Source organism: Ictidomys tridecemlineatus, chromosome 7 (assembly GCF_052094955.1).
Source record: "Ictidomys tridecemlineatus isolate mIctTri1 chromosome 7, mIctTri1.hap1, whole genome shotgun sequence".
Classification (NCBI taxonomy): Eukaryota; Metazoa; Chordata; class Mammalia; order Rodentia; family Sciuridae; genus Ictidomys; species Ictidomys tridecemlineatus.
The window spans coordinates 119,883,641-119,906,191 of record NC_135483.1 but is presented as its reverse complement, the minus strand read 5'-3'; the positions used below and the strand labels follow the sequence as shown (position 1 = coordinate 119,906,191).

General features: G+C 35.5%; 1 protein-coding gene across 25 annotated transcripts in view; it reads right to left on the bottom strand.

Moving 5' to 3' along the window:
• Positions 1 to 2,428: 2,428 nt before the first annotated feature.
• Mbd5 (methyl-CpG binding domain protein 5) overlaps positions 2,429 to 22,551 on the bottom strand; it is a 394,577-nt gene continuing 374,454 nt past the window's right edge. For 10 of the 25 annotated variants that reach the window (XM_078017348.1, XM_078017349.1, XM_078017345.1 and 7 more), the window contains 4 exons: positions 13,714 to 13,826; positions 11,160 to 11,267; positions 6,106 to 6,181; positions 2,429 to 3,035 (listed from right to left, as the gene is read on the bottom strand). In XM_078017348.1, the coding sequence (XP_077873474.1) occupies positions 2,964 to 3,035; positions 6,106 to 6,181; positions 11,160 to 11,267; positions 13,714 to 13,826 (369 nt within the window). In that variant the 3' untranslated portion in view covers positions 2,429 to 2,963. Of the gene's footprint in view, positions 3,036 to 6,105; positions 6,182 to 8,104; positions 8,192 to 9,273; positions 9,383 to 11,159; positions 11,268 to 13,713; positions 13,827 to 22,551 lie in introns of those variants that run through there. The other 15 variants (XM_021736031.3, XM_078017353.1, XM_013366040.4 and 12 more) reach the window with 13 other exon arrangements.

Sequence of the window (22,551 nt, the reverse complement as noted above, 5' to 3'; positions counted from 1 at the left end):
ATTTTCATTCATAATGTCACTGAAGAGTACAAGCCAAAAATGTTCCTTTAAATAAATAAAAATCCTGGATTGCTTTTAATGCTACAAACAAAGACAAACCACACAAGAGCTGCTCAGTTAATTTTCACTCATTTGAAATAATCTTTAAAAACTACTTAGATATATAGTTTATTCTCCTTGAGCTACCTAGGACTGTTAAGGGACACAAAGTAAAATTGATTTCCTTTTACAGTGGGGACTATTATGTTCTTTAAAGAAGCAAAAATTTTTCACTCTGTTCCAATTCTTGGATTTGTTCTTTTTTAAAAGTTGATTTTAGGGAATAAAAAAATGTACTAACATAGAAGGGCTGGCCTTCATTTGAAAAAAAAATGAATTGGCTTCAATACAAAAGAGAAAGAAATGGCTCTATGGGCAGAATTGAAGTGTGTGTGACCAATTTTTTAATTGTAGGTGCAACATTTAAAAAAAATGTTACAGCACTGCATGACCTAAAATGCTAACAATATTTACATTGACTGCTTACATGAAACCATTCAACTGTAAGAGAGGAAAAAAAAACCCCAGTGGACTGAGACAACTATACCTAGCACCCATATCAAGCCAGAAGCAACCAGTGAAATCATGGGAGGATCTAGATGTACTTTACATGGTCTACTGATGTAAAGTATGCAATGATGGGGAAGCATGAACTGAAACCCTCAAGATACCCAAAGGCAGGCTTGACTGACACAAATTCAGTGTGAAGACAGAAAGGCAAACTAAAACCGTCTTCTACATATCAACATAACACATGCAGACACACCCAACAAACAAACACATTTATGCATCTATCTGTGAATAAACACAACTGTGTAGACAAAACAGTAGAAAAGCGGGTTGGTGCAAAAAAAATGAACATTAATGGTTTAAATATTTCAACTTATAACAAAAATATGTCATCTAAGCTATCCAAAGATTACTTCCTCTGATTGCAGGAAGGACTAGGCGGGCAATCCCACCAATACACAAAAGACAAAATGAACCTACCCCATGAAGGAAGGGTTCCTACTTCCAGGCCATGAAGCCTAGTGTAGCCAGTTGCATTCCATCAGGCTCAAGGGTAGGGGTAAGGGGTGAGTTTAGGAACAGAAGGGACAGAGAGACACAGGAGGAAGAGCTAATAATTGTTGCTATGAAAAATAAGCCCAGGTGGCATGCTCTGTGCTGTGGCCCCAAGAAACCAACTTGAGGAATGACCTTGGTCTCCTTTTTCCTGAGTTACTGGAACTCTGCTACATGACAGGACTGTGGAATTTGCAGGTGGATGGGAAAGGAGTGGGGAGGTGGTAGCATTTGGGGATACAGCAGCTGAGCATTACAATGGCCATTGGTTAGCCCCCACTAGAGGATAGGCAGTGCTCTGAGTGGTTTGGGGTGAGGGCTTGTGGATCCAAGAAAAAGGAATAATGGACTCCTTCTTTTGATAATCTTCAACTGAAGTCTGGTGGCCTGAAGCTTTGCTTAACTGCCTAGGAGACAGGGTTGTACCACCACCACAAAAACTGTAAAAAATAGATGGGAAGTTACGTTGTGCTACATTTCTTATTAATTACCTTGTACTTTACAATGGCTCACAGTTTTAGGTTTGTACACTGTAATGTGGTATTTTCTCTCTACATTTGTTTCACATTTTTTCTTACTTTATATAATATAAATAATTTGGCTAATAGATTTAACCTGCACATTTCAGCCACATTAATATATATATAAGAATCTGTTAATGGTATAAATAATTCTTTAAATAAAATAAATCTGATATGTTACATAATACTGATAAAAAATTACCATTGCTAATAATTTTGTAAGCCACCTTAACTTCTGGGTTAAGTAATACTGACGAGTGGATATGAAGTTAGCTTTGATGATTTGTATTTACTTTTGCCATTATTGAAAAACTGAACTATAATCACCCTTACCTTTGAAATGGGTTCAAAGTGAGGATTTTGCCTCTGTGTGTGGAAACAGAAATTTTTACCTTGTCAGATATCATTTGCAAAAGAACCTTAATTCTGAGCATCAATGGTGGTAATCTATCTAGTTCAACAGGTGGCTATCAAATGTGAACTACAGAAATGGCTGCTGAGTAAAATATTCCATCTAAGATTTTTTTTATAAAACCTATTCTATTTTAAAACTTAGGTAAAAAAAATATGCAACAAATGGTTGCAGTTTCTGAATTCTTAATTTAGACCTGTGAGCCCTCATCCCTTTACAAATCTGTAAGCTTGCAATTTCCTAGACACCTAAAGTTGAGTCCAGTGCTTCCAGGCAAGGTTCATTCCAAATAGACAATATAAATGGACACTCAGTGGTGTGCAGTGTATGTCATAATTCAGATATTACATCATCATGCCTTTTTTCTGCTGTTAAATACAAAAACAGCATCTTTTACATTATCATAGAAAAGCATTTAGGTTGTATTTTTATTTATCACTTTACACTGGTAGTCTCTGGTAGGTGTACTCCATAGAAACCAAAAGGATTTTGTACACTATTTCTTTGTACAATAAAAGATAAAGTGTGCATTAGGTACGCTTGTACATGACAATATTGTACAATATTTACATTTCTGATATCACCATGAAATTCTGTACTTTCTATATACAACATTGAAAATTTTTCAGAAACATTTGGACTATTTCTTATAATCACAATTTTAGTATTATAGAAAAAGAGTTTCTCAGTAATCTCTTGACCATTGATCATTTTCATCATAGAGGGACTGTGATTAGTTTTTCCAGCATTCATTATCCTTCCTGATCAAACAACTTTTGCATCACTGCTTCTTTTAGCACCCTGTGGTGGTAACTATCTGCCATAGTTTAAATATTGATATAACTGTGGCCATATCAATACCTATATACAGATACATCTGTGCATGTTCCTTTGATAAACACTGGGCATTAGTGGAGTAGTCTCTGTTATCTGGAGATCTTCCTCCTCTTGGGCTTGGGGGGTCTCATTTGTCTGTCTCCCTGTGGGATTTGGTGAACCTGGAAATAAAAAGGTGAAAACAATAACAAAAGTGGTTGAAATCACAATCACTATATGATTTCTGGCAAAGAAATAGGATAGGGAACAGAATCTGATTTTCATTTTCAATCAATGATATCCTGAGGTGTTTAGAATCTTTCCCAAGACCTTAGTGTGCCTACAGTCAGTTAAAGGTTACAGAATCCTAGAAACTGATAAGCAGAGCAACACTCTGGGGTCTCCAGTAAACAGTGGAACACAAGGAAGAACTGAAGAAAGCCAGTGTATGGGGAAGTCAGCACACAGTTGCTATCCCCCCTGTACATTCAAAAATGAAGTCTGTTTGCCAGAGGGCACTAGATCACCAATTTCTCTACAGCCTGGAAAAGTGTGTAAATACATACCTGACATGTTTATCACCTTACTTATTTTACAACTACTAAGAAGTGTCAAAGATCAGAAGAACACACACACATAGCTCAGCCCAAGGATGTTTGTTTCTGAGAAGAATCAAGATGGAAAATAGACTATCGCTACCATCTGTTGGCACGTCTGAGCTTGTGTAATCTAGGAAGAGCAATTGATCCTTTTTAAGAATGTTAATGTTTTTATTAGTGCATTATAGTTATATATAATAGTGGGGCTCATTGTGACATATTAAAAATGCATATAACATAATTTGCTTCATTTATTCAATTGAGCTCATCTTTAGAGAAATGCAGGAACTAGCAGCATTGGAGGCTGTGCATCTCATTGAGCAGAGACTGAATAGCACTAGAGCATTAGATAGCAGATATGATGTTGATGTTGAGGGGTAGTGATGAGGTAATCAGGTGCCTCACATTGTAATGTGTCTACTGAGGGAGCAAGGTCAAGACCCAGGAAAGGCAGGATGGGCCCAAGGCAGTGGCACAGCAAATTCTTAACTTGAACACAAATCCACTGTAGTACTTGCCAATTTCTGTGGTGTAAACATTTCCTCCATGGCAAATGCAACCTACCGATGTGATGTCACAGAACTTAAGTTAGGGAAGAGATGCACACAATCGGCTCTTGAGGTCCACTACAAATTGGCTGGATTACACATTTTAAAATTAATATTTAGGAGCTGGATATTTACCTCAGTGGTAGAGTGCTTTCCTAGAATGTGAGGCAAGGCCCTGGGTTCCATCTCCAGCATAGGGATGGATGGAGTTTAGCTAACAGTAGAGGCTAATGCTAGTCAAATGCAGAATGCTATCTGAAGATAATATTTAAAAATTTAAAATAATGTTTATGAGTTCTTCAAACTGCCTCTTCCTCCTAATCCTCTCTAAATACATTTTAAAAAATAACTATAGGGCTGGGATTGAGGCTCAGCGGTAGAATGCTTGTCTAGCATGGGTGAAGTTCTGGGTTTAATCCTCAGCACAACATAAAGATAAATAAAGGTACTGTGTCCATCTACAGCTAAAAAAAAAAAGATTAACTATAATGGAAAACCTTAACTGAAGGCTCTCTATAATTGAAGACAGAAATCTTTATTCAAGGCTGTAAACTAAATGTGGCCTAAAAAGGTATTTTATTTCATTTTTTCAAAATTGTCATGAAAAATGGTGCGATCTTACCACACTAGCATAGATTCCCACATGGCTAACATCTGCTGGAGTGTGGAAGAAGGAACTCCAGGAGAATGTGCCCCACGCTGCCTGGTTCTCATCACTCTGAGATGCCCATTGACCACAAAGGTCAAATGTCCTAAGGCAAAGAGTAATGACATGACGACCAAACCCATTTTATCTTTTTTCTGGGCAGGCACATTGCCTACCACAGTGCCTTGTCCACTTCCTTAAGGTGGCATATAATTGGGCCAGGCCCATGGGAACTATGCTGACAGTCCTCTGCACACATTATTCTTTCACCTGCTTGGACTGGATGCAAAGGATATAGGGATCACTCTGATGTCCTGAGGAATGGCAGATACTTGATATAGAAGGATCTGGGTCCCTGAATGACTGTGTAGAATAACAGTGTCCTCCGCCAGGACCAAACTCAAGTGAACAATGGCCTTTGCCAGGTGGGGTTCCCAGGATTGGAAGCCTGTAGGTAGCCTACTATAACCAGTGCACTTTTCTGGCCTTTCTCAGTCCATTCCAATTGCTGTTGTTCTCATGCCTAATATTATTTGCTTGACCCTAGAAGACTTTTGAGTTTCTAATCCCTGATCGAGACCTTTCCTAAAATTCTACAGGGAAATTTAATGTCTCAGTGTCTCAATCTCCCTATTTATGAAATGATGAGTTGGATCACAAAATTTCTTAAGCCCATATGAATCCTAACATTTTTTTTCAATCTGTAACTTCCATTTATCATTAAGTAGCCATTAGATAGGTTGTTGAAATTCAGGTAATCTTGCTAATTCAAACATCAAATAAAAGAAGTTACCTTTCATTGTTATATAGCTGTAGATAAGTCACACTTTTTAGAGACTATTAAAATTATATTTTGAGTATTTATATGAATCAATATGTGAATGAAATGATAATAATTAAACTCACATTCAACACTACTATATGCACAGTTCAATAAAAATTGTAAAAAAAGTAGATACTACTTTAAAACCCGAGTTTATAGTTTATAATTTAACAATATAATTTTGTGCCAAATATTTTTAAGGTAACAGTAGGTGGAAAATGAAATGTCTAAATACGCTTGATCTTGACCCAACTTTTCAATTTCACTTTTTTGTCCAATGGACAGAGTGAAATTTGCATTACTGAATATTTAGGTAGCACTAATGGCTACTGCCATTAACAAAGTCAATGCAGAAAGCTGTTGTTTAAACTTCAATATATTGTTGTTCACATTTTAAAGAAGGTTATATAGAAAAACAAAAGTTACTTATCTCAGAAAAAAAGGATGTTATTAATTTTTTAGGTTATTTTTTCTTAAACGACTTTGAATCGTTCCTGATATCAGTCTTCTTTCTTAGTCTAGTAATTTAGAATTGCTGCATGGGTTGCTTGACAATATTTGAGAGACTTTGCCAAAAAGTGTAATACAATTTATTTTCAAAGAAACACAGTATAATGGAAAAACAAATTAACTTACAGTCCCAGACATTTTGTCCAGTTCACTCATGGCCTCATGAATAGCAGCTTCTAAATGGTTATTTAGCTTCCCACTTCTGGAATTAATGAAAACAACACACCAGTTTAATAAATTGAAGAAACAAAAATTTCAATTTAATTCCCTAAGTAGAAAACAAAAGTACCAATGCCACCAGAGAAAGTCAATTTATATTCACATTTGGAAAATTCAGATGACAAAACGTTACTTTATGTTTCTTATCACTGAATACTAATGACTAAAGCCAGAAAGCTACTAAGAAAATTGAACATATGAAGTGGAGATAAATGAATTCTTTCCCCTTCTACACTACTTCCATAATCTGGTGATTTAGGAAAAAACTGGGCCGGGGGCCTCTTTTCCCACCCACCAATGCAACTCAGACTCCCTGAATCCAGCCTGCTATGCACCGCCTTTTCTCTGGCTGCCATCTGCCAATTTGTGGCTTGAAGGGCGGAGGGGCTGAACTACAGGCTCTGGCCACTAGGGAGCTCCCTCTGCCCTCTTTGGAGCATCCTAGCTTCTGGAATTGAGCAAGTAAAGGCTAAAATTCTTAACAGGTGAGAAATTTCTTTTTAACTTGCCACACCTGTGGCTCTGAGCCTGTTCCTCACCATATTTTCCCTAAAGCCAAAAACATGTAACTATTTGAACGGATAAAGAATAATGGTTTTCAGGGTACCTATCATTCCTTTGACTTTTTCTCTCTTCTCAGCATTCTATCATGTATATTTGGACTGAATAACACACATCTGTCATTTCTGAAACTACCTATGAAGTTCTTGCGCTGATTACTAAAATCAGGCGAATCCACATTATCCCTCTCTGTGGTTTTTCACCCTTTGCTCATCCTGCTAACTTGTTTTTCCTCCTTTATGCATATAAATAATTACTCAATTATTGTGAATATTCAAATATTGTGAATATATATAATTAGGTGTTGATGGACCTTTACTTAATTTACTTATTTATATGTTCTGCTGAGAATAGAACCTCACACACACCAGGCAAGCGTTCTACCTCTGAGTCACAACCCCAGCCCCATTTCATTTATCTTGATAGGACATTTACTAGAAAAGCTGCAGAAGTAATACTAGTCATATGGTTTTCCAAGAGTTAAGTCCCATCTCAGCATCACATGGAGATTTCAAATTTGTAGTTGTGGGAGGATTTTCCTCACAGTCCCATTTAGTTTGGCTAGCGCAGTATTCGCAGAAACATTTTGAACTTCAGATGAGGCCTTTCAGTTCACCACTGCCCTCATACCGTGACCGGACAATTTATATATTTCATTTCATATTTCTGCCCCTTAGAGAACTCTTGAGTTTTCTACCCCTGAGTGTTACATTTCTAGTCACACTATGAAAGCTGCATATGTTTGCTAAATAAAAACATTTGTCCAAAACGAACATGGTTGGTCCTATGTTTTGGAAGACATGTATACACTTAAGTCAGTCTAACCAAAAGGAAAGACTGAGTGTACTTGTTTTAACCAAATTATAAGAGCAATATAGCACCAACCCTCTCTGGCTTGCTGGACTTGTTAGATAACCTTTAGCTTTTATATTTTTCTTATTCATTTTTAGAAATTTAAACAATACAGAAAAGAGCACAGAATAAAATAATGACCCTAATATATTCCCTCTCCAGAATGAACTGTCAATAAACTACATATTTTCTTTAAGTTTTATTTAAAAAGAAAAAAATTGGACTTCCCATCTTTCCACAATTTCCAGTCACATTCTTTCCTATGTTCCTCCCCAGCTTCTGGTCTGTTTTCATATCTTACATGACACATCCATGAACAGGAGTTAGTATCATACTATGTTTTTTATATGCACACAGGTTTCATGATATACATACATACTTGCCCATTTTCCCTTTACCATTATTTATGAACACTGTTCAAGTTGATAGAATGCACTCATTTCTCCTAACCAGTGCTCAGTGTTTCCTCACATAGGCATCGTCTCTCACTCACATTCCCATTCCTGTGTTAAGGGGTCCTGGCCACCTTGGAGAGTCAGTCTGAGTTGTTTTTCCATTGAGGAGTTTGTGAAGCATGATCCTGAGTGAATAAGAGGGAACCCAATCTCAGGTGTCTGCAGGGTCATCTGAATTTGGCTGAGGTTAGGCTGGGACCTTTTTGAGGCTGTTTGTTGAAGGTTCTGAGAATATCATGCACTACCAAATGTCCCAGAAAAATCGTGCTTTGTGTAATGTGTTAAATAAATGTATCCTTAATATTTTTTGTTGTTGTTTCTGGAAAGTATGGAAATCAGTTTTAAATGATATTTAGTTATTGTATCTTTTGATTATAAAATCTTTCTGGTTTAGAATGGGAAAGACAGAATGAATTGGACATAACTTTTCTATGTTCATGTAATGACAAATGACCACTGTTAATTCCACATCATGTCCAACCACAAGAATGGGATGCTAATTAGTATAAGTTATACTCAATGTATGTATAAAATGTCAATATGCACTCTACTATCATGAATATCTAAAAAGAACAAATTTTAAAAAATATGAAAAAAGTTAAAAACCAAAACAATTAATAATCCTTATTATTGAAAAAAATTGACTGTATCTAAAAAGTTATAATTATCTAAAATAAACCTGTATGTGGCTTGCTGCAGTGCTTGCCCACATGAGTGAGGCCTTGGGTTCAATCCCCAGCACATCTTTTTCTTCAGCAAAATATTTAAAACGTTTCTAAAAACCTTGCATTAACTTAAGTGAAATTAGTATAATGTTTTGCCTGTAATACAGTTAAAACAATTAGTAGAGGGAGAAATTACTACTTTTGGAAGATAAAAATAAATGCATAGATGTGAGGCATGAAATTATTTGAATACATCATGAGAATCAAGAGGTAAAGATAGACTCTCCCAGCTGTCAAATCTGTAAACCAATTTTCACACTAACTGGTTAGGTCAGGGAAGAATTAATTTAAAAGAGGAAGAAAAAACTCCATGAGTTCATGAAATGAACAATTAGTCAAAATTTAGTCTTCCAGTCTAGAGGGCCTCCCCATGGAGTCTCCTCTACTATTTTCTATTCCCTGCTGACATTTAATAATAAACATTTTTACTAATGGACACTCTAAAACCTACTTGATTAAGTAATAGATGTTCATATAATCACCTTTCTAATTATTAATGGAGATAATTGCCACTTCTCAACTTCATTGCCTATATTGTCACACATTATCCTTATCTTCGCTAATTAGAGGGGAAAAAGGCCAGGTACAGATCTGTGAATGATACAAGAAATAGGAGGGAATTGAGAAATGGCATGTTACTCCAGTGACAGTTCAGATTGACTGTGACTCACTGCAGGTAGAACAGAACAAATTTAAGTGAGACCTGAAAATCAAGAACCCTATAGTCTGAAAATCAAATACATACAGAAAGCAGGCAGATTTAAGAAATTAAAGAAGCTAAGTATTATTTCTTGGTTTAGCATGAAAATAAGATTTATTTTATCATTTCAGCACTTTGCAGCTTCATAAAATATCAGGCTATCAAAAAATTGTACATATTGAGAGAAGATTTGATCCTCATTTAAATGAAAACTATAACAGCTAAAAGATATGAAAATTTTCTTTTATAAAGCTATATGTTTTTAAGTACAAAATTCCCAGAATAATGTTTTATATAAACATTTTATACTAATTATATGATTAGGATGCAATTAGTACATCTGTTTGAAGATATTTATTTATTGTATAGTTTGGATTAAGATAGATCTTAAGGATTCAAACAACTATATGAGCCAGGTGCAAGCCTGTAATCCCAGCTGCTCAGGAGGCTGAGGCAGGAGGATTATGAATTCTAGCAAGTCCCTGTCTCTAAATAAAATATAAAAACAGGCTAGGCCCAGTTTCAACTTTGTTAAGGAATTATGGTAATAAAAGATAAGTGATCCTTTAAAAGGTGAGGGGAGGGAGGTGCTGGGATGTGGCTCAGTGTTTAAGTGCCTATGGGTTCAATCCCCAGTACAAAAAACAAAACAAAAACTACATAAAGTTCTAAATATCTAATACAGTGCTAGAATGTTTCAACTGGCAAAAATATTTTTGTTTCTAAAAATAGCCATTTACTAAATATCATTAGCCAACTACTATGTTAAGGATATTATAACAAACCCAAGATAGGAAGTAATATTCCTGTTTTAGAAATGAAGAATTTAGACTTCAAGAGATCAAGCAACATCCCCAAAGGCACACGGCTATGAGGTCACAGAATAGGACCTGAACCCAGGTCAAAACCAACCTCTTAACCCCCTCGTTCCAAACACCACCTTCCTTTCTTAGACGGTTCCTCTTTTCTTCTCATTCTACCAAAGTAGTGAAATCTTTGTCATCTGAAAGATTCTTCATTGTTTTTTTCCAAGAATGTGTATAAATGAGTGCAAATAGCCTCTATCTGCTCCTCTACTTTCTTATTCTTATTCTCTCCTCAACCAGGAGTACTTTGTTCCCCTATCACTATACTGGAGACTGCTCTGTATGGCCACAAGTGGTCTCCAAACTGCCCAACAATGGAGATATTCAGTTCTTGTCTTACTGGACTTCTGTCCATCATTTCATCATCCAGTAAATTTTCAATCTTTGTCTTCTAAGACCTTACCCACTTCCCCTGATTCTCCTGTCCTCCTCCCATCTTCTTTGTTCTCTCTGTTAAGTGTTCAGTTTTTTCCAGCATTCAATACTTAGCCCACAATTTGTCAAGTGATCAAAGTATCTCTGTGTGACTACAGCTATTTCACATTGTCAAGTACCACTTCTCTCAGTTTCAGGATTGTGAGTCCAGTCCACAGGCTCCCCAAACTGCACTCATCAGTTTTCCCCTGTACTTCCCACACCAGCCAGTGTTTTTCCACCACCATCAAGTCACCCAAGTAAAAACCTGACAGCTGTCCTTGATTGTTTGGCCTCTTTCACATTGTGATCAATCACCATGCTCTGTCAATTTTACCTCCTCAATATTTCTTGGCCACCCTCATTCTCATCCATTCTCATTACCCACCTCTTGGTTTGGGTCCTCTTCCTCCCTTGTCTTCTGGCATGAGCTCCTAGATGATTTCCCTGTTTCCAATACTGTTTTCTTAAAATTTGTTCTCTTCCACATCCATATCTGAAGTGAAAATCCAACCATCTGAGCCCTTCAGGCACTTCCAATAAGATAAAGATCTTACTGGCTGTTTCTAAGCCCTTCAAGATCTGATTCCTGCTTACACCCCAGGCCACATCTCTTATAACTTCCTATCTGATGCGTTCCTACAAATCCAAGTGCTGTTCTTATCTAAACACTATCCACTCCACCCCCCATTTTGGTCTGGTTTCCTTTAATAGATATTATTGAAATCATTACAAACCTACGGGAGTGTAAAGCTTGCTTCAGATATCATTTCTAGAAACCTTTCTTTACCTGGGTTTAATGCCATTTCTCTATGATCCCCAAATACACTATATATCTTGCCATCATTGCTATCTTCACATTTTATTTGTTTCTGTATCTGTTCTTTTACTTAGAAGTGAGCTCCAGGGACTGGAGTAGCAGTATGCCTGGCACAGGCAGATATTTTTTTTTCTAAATTAGTCTCCTTAAATTGGGAATAAATAAATTATTTAGTTTAATGTATCATTTATCAGTTATGTAACTTTTAACTAATTATTTAAGATATCTGGGTCTGAGTGTCCTCATTTGTAAATAGGCTCAGTAATTCTGTTCTATCTTGTGACTGGGAGGAAAAAAATTAATGGATTTGAAATTATATGTGCAAAATGTATTCTACTGGGTATCTACAAGGTAAGTCAGACTGGTTAGATAATAGTATGATCAACAAAGCTGCTTTTTACTAATATTTACTTCATATTTTTTCTTTCTGCCTCTTCAACATGTAATCTAAGTTTTTGGTTATGATCAGGAGAATTCCCTCATATTAATTCACCACACATAATAAACTGGTTGTAAAGAAATGATTTTAAAGTTGTGTTTTGTTTGTTACTCATTACATTTTAGAAACTGATTAACAGCAAATCTATGGGCAAAAGAAATTCATTTCAAGGCAGTGTATCTAAATATTTGGAGGCATTATTTCATTTCTGTGTTATAAACTCTATTTTGCCTATAATCCAAATAACTGGCATGCTCTTCACTGTGGAATTATTTTGGGGATCTTTACACCAAAAAAAATATGTACTATTGAATATTCTATAGCAACTGGCCCACTAAAAATTTGTGATGTGACTGTTTTGCAACTTCCTTCCTTTCATGCAGACCTGCTATTAATTTTTTTGGCCTTAACTTACCCTAACCTCTGAAGAGATGTACCACTTTAGTTAGAGCAGAAGGGGACCTGGATTTCTGTGATCTTCATTGGACATGTACGGCATTTATCTGACAGTTTACTCAGCCCTCACAATAACCAATGCCCAAGTGCTGCCTTCCAAAGAGTATGCACACAAGCATACAGGAGTTACCCTATGGTTGTTGTCTTTTTATGAGACAGTCTATTGAGATGAGGAGTCTCTCCAAGATTTATTGACTTCTATAACTGTGCCGCTGAGAAGAATTACTGAAAACACCACAAAGGGCAAGAGCATGCCCTTTAGTAGATATTATTGGTATCATTATTTAAGTCTTTTATGCAAGAGATACTACTAATCAGTCTAATCTCCATTTTATAAATCTTGATATACACATAAGTTAAAGTGATGCTTTTAAAATGATGATAAAATACAAAAAGACAGCCTAGGTGTAAATGTTTGGGGGAAGGATGTGAGGATCATTTCATAAGTGAATAAAAAGTAATATGAGATTCGAGGTTATTTGATAATGTGGGATTTATAGCAACTGTACAGGTATGCCAATGATGTATTATAAGAACTTTATGTACATAAACAGAAGTGCATTTGTAGTTCTCTAAGTTCATATGAAATAATAATTATTATACATAAGACATTGTATTGTAGTAAAAAATGGTTTCTAATATTTTCTTCTCATCTGTACTACATTTTCCTCAAGAAAAAAATCCAGGAAAACTTGATTAAATAATGGCCCAAGTTCAACTTCTTGTTATAATTCCAAATAAAACCTATTTTAAAGTCCATACCCCTGCCACAATAAAAAAATCATTAGTTAGGATCTTTATGACTAATAGCTAATCTGCCAAAATATTTTATATGTGTACAAATGGGTGTATTCTCCCCACCAAAGCATTTGAATTGCAAATGGATAAGCTAACTAAACTTCTGGAGCATATTTAATTGCTGTTTAAAGAAACATCAATCATATTTTCTTTCCCGTTAAATGAAAGGCAAGGAGATGGAGGGAGTGGGGAAAGAGCTGATAAAAAGTAAATTCCACACAGAGTGAAAACACAAATTGTTAGGAAACAATATAATTTTTGGAATGGTTAATTTGGCCTGTCTAAAATGGTCCTCTTTGGTGATAGCCATTAAACTGCACTTACACAGGTTACAACATAGACCGGATTAGTGAGATTTTATTTTTCCTTGAAGAAAAATCAGTAAATCATATCCTTGAAAAACAAATTGGGGGAAACAAAAGTGCTTACTTTCTGTTTCTTTTCCGGGCTCGGCTGTAGGCTTCTAAACCTTCTGTTAGTGTCTTCAACTTCTCCGGCTCCACCTGAGTGAAGGTATGAACACCAAACCACATTACCCAGACCTGCAATCATTCAACACAGTTTTTATTTTCTTGTTGTACAAGCAGGTGCTGCACTGGGGGAAGGGAGCCTTGACCTTCACTGCCCTGTCAATTTTTTTGTCCTTGTTCAACTAGAGATTGACTCTGTGGCTCTAAGCTGCAGTCTCAATGGAAATGAAAGACTGTTTGGCTTTGAAATTGTCAACATTTTGAAAATAATGTTTGGGGAAGAAAACCTGGAATTTAAATAACCTTCGAGTCACAAAATCATACAAATAAAAAATTCAGATTCACTTTCACACTTCCTGATGCTCAGTCACTGAGCATTAGTATTCCCTAAAGGGAATACAAGAGCTATGGTTAGGGAAGAGGGTGGCCTTTGGAGACAACAGGTCAGAATTTGAGTCTTTTTTCCTCCTCTTTAATATGAGAACAGTAACACTTACCTTCTTGCTAGACTTGAAGTGAGCATTAAAATGTGACATCATATTGAGCACATTCTGGCATGGAGCAGCTATTATCTGGATTGCTTAGGCTCTGAGAAGCCACAGAACCAGCAGGACCATAGGCAACCCACAGTCCAGGCTGAGGTGGGAAGAGGGTGTTGCTAATACTGTATGGGCATGAACCCGCTGCTGTCCTGTGGCATCAGTGCCAGTCCATGTGAAGTCTACTACCTCAGCAGAGTGTGGCCAACAGAAAATGGCTGGGGGTTTGTATGCAGCCTTTGCTATATGCCCCCATTGATCTGGATCATGGTTCTTTTTTGGTCTCAGAAATTGAACTCAGGGGCACTCGACCATCGAGCCACATCCCCAGCCCTATTTTGTGTTTTATTTAGAGACAGGGTCTCACTGAGTTGCCTAGCACCTCGCTTTTGTAGACTGGCTTTGAACTCGCAATCCTCCTGCCTCAGCCTCCTGAGCCCCTGGGATTACAGGAGCATACCACCAGGCCCCGCTGGTTCATGGTTGTTGAAGCCATACCTCCCTCCAAAAAAAAAAAAGGAAAACCTGGATGTGACTAATGAATTTTTAAAAATACATTTAAAAAATTTTGCTATTTTTATTGATCTATAAAATAAATCAGCCTCTGTAGAAATACTATTGCTTGCTGTGTAAACATAGCTTCAAGCGGTCTCTTATCACAGTTTGTCCTCCTCATCACAGTCCACTTTACATGAAAATTCAGAGTTCATTAAAATGCCTCATGGTTAAGAAAATAAACACTAATAAGCAAGGAAATTATTACTAGATTAACAAAATGTTTCCATTATCGTGTCTGAGTACCAACATTTCTAATTGATCAATGAAAAGAAAAACAGTCAAATAATGGGAATGGTTTCCTTTTTATATTTTTGTACTTTTTCCTGATGAATACAAATATCTTATACATACATGTTCATTGGGGGTACCCATCCATTGTGCACTAGAAAAAGACAGGATTGTGTTCCCATAACACTTTGCTTAAAGAAACATGTCCTATTGGATGACTAGAGAAGCTTAAGTAAGTTGAATGTATCCATTTATTGTTTAACAAAATAAAATAAAAGTTCCCCAATATATTTTTACATTTTTATATTTTACACTTCACATTAGAAATGAGTTTCTATCCTATATTCAGTCACGTGAAGGGAATATAAAAGATGCTGTGCACATTACATTTATGTATCAAAAACTAATTCTACTTATTTTTAAATAAACTTCTTTTAGGTGAAAGAAAGCTCTCCTGTAACAAAAAGTCCTATTAGATACAAGCTATTGTAATGACAGAACTCAAAAATGGATTGAGGCCGCAGAAACAAAGACACAGCAATGAAAACTTGCCCTATTGATCTGAATTTTGAAAAACTGTTAGGTATAAAACTATTTTTGTAAAGTTGTTAATTTTTATTTTTAATTAAAGAAATAAGGGACAGTGAAAACATTCCTTGTGCATTTTTATGTAAAAGGCACTGTTTTATCATTTAATGATAATACTGCATACTAATATTATTTTTATTTTGCAGATGAGACCCATAAGTTTAAGTAGCATGACCAGAGTTAAAACTCAGCTGACTCCAAAGGGTTCAACTTCTTTCCATCAGACTAACTCTAATATATATTGAAATATACAACCATTTTATGTATATAAATTATATAAAGTTACACACAAAAAACATACATGCACACTAAAAAACATAACTATTTAAATCAAGTTAGTTTTACAGAAATTTAGGTGATAACTTGCTCAATCTTCAATTTTTTTATGCTTGCACAATTTTCCAGTAATTTTTTTTTCAAAACTAATTTCTATTATAAGTTTCTCCATTTATATCTACCTCAAGACACTAAGGCACTGTCATAATGAACTATATTATTTATGAAGGATTAAATGACCTCAAAAGAGGTAATGGCAGTGCTATCTTAAACTAAATATAAATAAGGTGTGCATTTCTGCTATGACAAGATTATACATATCCAGAGGAAAATGTTTATTTTATTTCTTTCAGATTTATATATCTGTATCATGAAATATATATGAAGACTGTGTGAGATTTCTGGGGGAAGTATTTATATGCTTGAACAATATTTAAGAAATTCTTTGAAGATACTCCCCCCAAAATGGTATCAGAAAACAAAATAAATCCAATTTCTTATCAAATGGAAATCATGTTTAATGATATAATGAACATTCCCTTATTAATCACTCAGTTAACTTGTAAATCAAAAAAAGCACCTGGAAATCAAATACATAAGTATAACATCAGAAAAGGTTAAACATACAAAAGCACTCTTCTAAAACCTATATTGAAGAAGCAAGTAATACCTTTACCTATAATTATAATCTTGGGTTCTTATACATTTATAAGTTAGAAGAGTTTCATAAATGATTTCATTCCTATTTTAGTGAGAAATTGAGAGAGGACTTTTTATATTTCTCTTTAGTCATAATCTGCCCACAGTCTCATCCTAACAATAATGATGCTAGTATTAATGGTCATAATAATAGGCCTCTTTACACATGTGCTATTTAAGAATTAGAAAAAGATACTTGTAATTTAGATGCATTTATAGGTCACATACTACCTCATGTCTAAATATACATGTTGATTATTTTTAAAAAACTCTTCTTTCTCTCAATTTAATTCTTTAAATTTAATAATTCTTCCATATATAGTCTTGGAGTGTGTGCAGAGGCATTAGAAACACACATGACATAGTGTCATACTCAGACACTATTGTTTAGTAGAAGATTGAGAGCTTTTCTGAACAAGACTGAATCTCTCTTGTTGCTTATTTAGTTCAGAAGGTACACACTAATAACATCTGGAAATTTAATTTTGGTTTGGGGTCAGCACAGTAGCATGTAGTATATCTCAGAAGTAACTTAAAATCTATGACAAAAGGAAATAGGAACCTTTCAGAAAGACCCACCAAGACTCTAAAATGAAGTATAAAGTACATATTAGAAAAGCTTGGATCAATGATCCTAGATCACTTTTGAATAGACCCAGTTAACTAGAGATGAGGTCAAAATTCCCTGCAGGCTTTAATCCTGATAATACCACTCTGTGATTTCTTTACTAATACTTAGTGCTGGGGCAAAGCCATCACATAAAGGTCAGTGGATGGAGCACAAGCTGCATGACAGATTTCACAATAGGCCAGACAGCTGACCTCCAGCTCCCCCTTCGGTCTTCATTCCCCACTCTATCTCTACAAATGTTGGGGCAATGGTATAATGAAAAAAGTACAAGCTCAGAGTTAGAAGACCAGAGTTTGGAGTCTGCCTTAACTGTCAGTGATTTGTGTCTTAGGAATGCTACTTCTCTGGTTTTCATTTCTTCCTTTGGTCAAGTGGGGATAATCATGCACGTCATTATGGGTTATTGAGAAGATCTAAAACTGTGAACATGGATGTACTTTATAAATACCAATGGGCTGGGGTTGTGACTCACTGGTAGAACACTTGCCTAGGACATGTGAAGCACTAGGTTCGATCCCCAGCATCATGTAAAAAAACTAAATAAACAAAATGAAGGTATTGTGTCGTTCTACAACTAAAAGAAAATTTAATTCATACATACATACATACATAAATACCAAAGCAGCTTTTCCCTAAGTACTTCGCTTTGGTGACATACGAAATTATTTTAGGTGGAATATGAACAAATCTTCAAACATTTTAATAGTTATATATTTATGTAAATTTATGTTAGAAAAATACAAATAACATCATGCCTATGGTTTCACATATATGATAACTTAGGTTAAAAGTAGATATTTAAATTTAAAAGTGGTCTGAATAGTGCTTAGTACATAGATAGCCAACAAATATTTATTGAATGAATAAATAAATTAGTAAATTAATTGAAAGAAAAAAAATTCGGGTAAACAATAGGATAGGCAAAATGCAACATTAGGGCTGGGGTTGTGGCTCAGCAGTAGAGCACTTGCCTTATGTGAGGCCCTGGGTTCAATCCTCAGCACCACATAAAAATAAATAAAATAGAGGTATTATGTCCAACTACAACTAAAAAATAAATTTAAAAAATGCAACTTTAGCTGAATTCTGGGAAACAAAGATCTGAATCAACAAATAGGAAGCATTTATCAAGTTCATTATTATCAAACATTTATTAAATAGTAAATATTTAAAATGATAGTGTGTATCTCAAAAATAAGATCTTTAAATTGAAAAAAATCCTGCTAACTTCAGTGAAGTATTTCAACATTTTTTAAATAATGTGAATTGATAATAAATAATATGTAGCTTATGTAAAAAAGTTGATTCCACAGAAAGGATAAACCTCATCTTACAGCAAAATGAATAGTGATAGTGTTCATGGAGAAACCCCTTAAATGAATCCTAATTTTTAGGATTTTTCATTTTAAAATTAACTAACCAGATCCACACTATGACAATTTTGGGCAGTGGTACTATCTGAGACATCTGGTACTTCCTTTCCTCTGTGTGTGCGTGTGTTGTTTTTTTTTTGTGTGTGTGGGGGTGGTGGTGGTGGGTACTGGGGATTGAATCTAGGGGCTCTTAAGCACTGAGCAACATCCTCAGCCCTTTTTAAAAAAATTTTTATTTAGAGATAGGGTCTCGGTGTGTTGCCTAGGCCCTTGCTAAGTTGTTGAGGCTGTCTTTGAACTCATGATCCTCTTGCCTCAGCCTCACAAGCCACTGGGATTACAGGTGTGTGCCTCCACTCCGGCTCCTTTTTGCATTTGATAACAGTGTTTTTAATGTTACAGAACTATAGTACAGGAGGAAAGTAAGTGCTCTAAATGTGATAGCAGATCTCATGTCAATCTACAATACATAAACAGAATTATGTGTTTTGGATAAACTCCATTTCTAAGAAAACAGTGTTTAAAAGTTCATGTCACATGCGTTTGCCTTAGACTTCAGATTCCATTTACTGCTATCTATGTGAAAATTGTGCTGTCAGGCTTGTGAACCCTGCGGTAGATCTCAGTTACCTGTGTGAAGGGAGACAGGCCTCCCACTCCTGTTTAATCTTGCTCAGGATGAAAAATGTTCACTATATTCTACAATTCACTACAGTACGGTTTACAGTCTTACTCAAGCTTTTTGCTCACTTTAGTCTTTTTTCCCCAATAGTCACATTTCTTGATGTTACTTGGTGCTTCATTCTTGTTATCTTTCAAATTTTGATCAGGAAGTGGTTTTGTTGGCCTGAATTTTACACCTTATTACTTTCCAAAAACTATTTTGTTTCCTTTCCAAGGAGACTCTGGTGCTGACAGAGCACTGATTTTCCCTGTCACACTAGCAGCTGAAATGCAACTTAAATATTATAGACCTTGATTAGGTACAAAGAAAAAGGACCAGTTTCTAACAGTTTTAGTTAAAGAATAAGGCAAAGAGAATAAACAAAGAACACTTTCAATAGAGTATTGTATTACCAAGGGAAAAAAATTAGTTAACACTGAGAATCAGTCACAGAAAGAATATTCTTCTAAGTAAAACTTTTAAACTCTGAAGGAGGGCACATCACCCCAGGTGGGTCTCTAGGCCCAATCTCTGAGAGAAGCCATATTTGCTTATGCACCACACTGTCAAAGGTATGATGCTGAAAGTTGTGTACTGAAAGTGTCTTGCTCCCAAGTAAATTTGATTATGAGTTTTAACAATAATGAATTTTGTCAATTTTGAATGCATATTCAGAGAGCTATTTTTAATTGATACCTGCCAAATACAACCATGTGGAAAAAAAAAAAAAAGCCCAAGTGTGATTCTAAGAATGGGGCGCCTGCCCCACTATGCCTTTTATAGACATTTTCCTGGAAATTATAAGTATTTCTCTACATGTCCAAGAAAAGACATTCCATTGAAAAGAGACAATTTGGTACCACTCTGTTAATAAATTCTTTCTTAGGTTTGGCTCAGGTCAGAATACACATCAGCTGTAAGAACAATGAAACATGAAAACCAATGTGAAAATGTTCAAAAAGAGTGAAATCAATGATCTATGCTGAAAAAATATCCAAGAATTTCATGTTTTGGTTATTATTACATGAGAGGCAACCCTTTAAGGCTAGTTCATGTAAGATCAAAAGTGGCCAATGACAGTTATGAAATATGTTTTAGAAAATGAGCATTTTTAAATTAAGGGGAGGGGAGGGGAGGGGAGGGGGGATAGTAGAAAATAGGACTGACAGCAGAATACATCAGACACTAGAAAGGCAATATGTGAATCAATGGAAGGGTAACTGATGTGATACAGCAATCTGTATACGGGGTAAAGTTGGGAGTTCATAACCCGCTTGAATCAAACTGTGAAATATGATGTATTAAGAACTGTGTAAGGTTTTGAACGACCAACAATAAAAAAAAAAAAAAAAAAAAAAAAAAAAAAGATAAAAGGTAAAAAAAAAAAAAATAAAAAAAAATAAAGTAATAAAAAAAAAATAATAATTACTGAAATAATAAGTACATAAAGATTTCCATATCCTCCCATAGTTGCATAGGCTTAAGAATCTTCACCCAACATGGCATATGTGTGAAATGCCAGGGTAGCCACTTTTCTTTCCAAGAATTTCCCTAACACCATGCCAAGATTTGGAAGCAGAGCTCTCTGGACATGACTATGTATTAGAGCATAGCACTGAAGTCCTATTTTTGGCGACTAAACCATAAATGATAAAGGTTCATCGTTCAGAGAGAAACTTGCACAGGTATACTTAGAACAAATATAACTATATCCTATAACACACTTTATTACAAACTGATAACAAAGGGAAAAACATTAGTAAGGAGATGCCACTTCCTAAACAGTATAATACGAGGCACCCAACACCCTCCAGTGCTGTTGCATAGCTTCAGTATTAGAATAGGAGTACACACGTGATTCAGCCCAACTTTTCATAGACTGTTGACCACCATCTCTACTAATTGATATTGGTGTCTGTATATGCAGGGAAGGTAGGAAGTCTGAGTTGATATTTTTTGGAAACATTGAGGGAAGAGGAACTTTCAAGTTCACTCAACAAATTGAGTACTTTAAAATGCTTCTAGGTAGAACTCTTGCTTGAAATTAACAGCTAATACTAACTTATAATCAGATGCCAATTTGTACATAAAATAGTTTTGAACAATTTCAACAATAACTGAGGTCAACTACTTCATTCCCATCACTGTGGCTTCCAAATTAATATATTGTCTGACATAGAAAATAGGGATAAAGAGTCTAATTTTTATTGAGCCACTTTTGTTTGCTTAGACAATCTAGCTGTGGTATCTCATCTAATTCTTAAAAGATAGCATTCTGGGTAAGAATTAATATACCCACTTGAGAGGTAAGGAGGTTGCAGCTCCTTGGGAAAGTAATAACTCTACACAGGGTCACTTAACTGACAGAGTTTAGATTAAGCTCACTTCAGAATGCCCAAGTCCATGCCTCTTTCTACCACACTGCTCTATCAACACAAGTTCCCTCTAGACTATGTTCATGCAGTGTGTGATGCTTAGGAAATCATCTCAGAAACCGCAGAACATTTCTAATGCATTATCATTCTGTTATATATATACTAACCCACCAAAGCTTAAAAATGCCTTTCCAAAGTCATAAACTGACTAAGCCATTTTTTCTGACGACCAAAGAGTCTGCTATTTATGAACTTAAAGACAAGGTGGCTATCTCAGGTCTTGGAAGATTCCAGTACTTCAACTATACCCTTGGCCTCACCTAGACCAAAGACCACTCATGCAACATGAAAACTAGAGAGGGATCCAGCTCGCTTTCAAATAGTAATCTGTGATCAAGTTAATTAATTGTTCTTGTTTTTTCTTCTTTGCCTGCTTCCAGAAAGAATTTGAGGTAGTTTGCTGAGAAGACGGGTATAACTGAAAATATAAATGACAGGCTATGGAATGGAAGGAGGGATAATAAATCTATTTTAAAACTTGAATTAACATAGATTTTTATCTGGTGGGATCTGACAGGATCTTAGATTAATTTACTTTGGTGGACACAGAGACAGTATAAAGCTAAGAGGCTAAGAAGGTTTATTTAAAATGTTTGGCAAACCTATTCTTTTCAAAACTTCAAAGATAAACACTAGGGGAAATGAGCCAACTTTTCACATCAGCAAGATGGAATTAATAAGGTTTTACTATAATAAATAAATTGTTTATGGAATTAGTCTCTCTCATTCTCTATAGACTTTATTAAAATGTCAGGCATTTTAGTATACAGAAGGGAACTTAAGGCACTGCTTACCTTTTAAAAAGC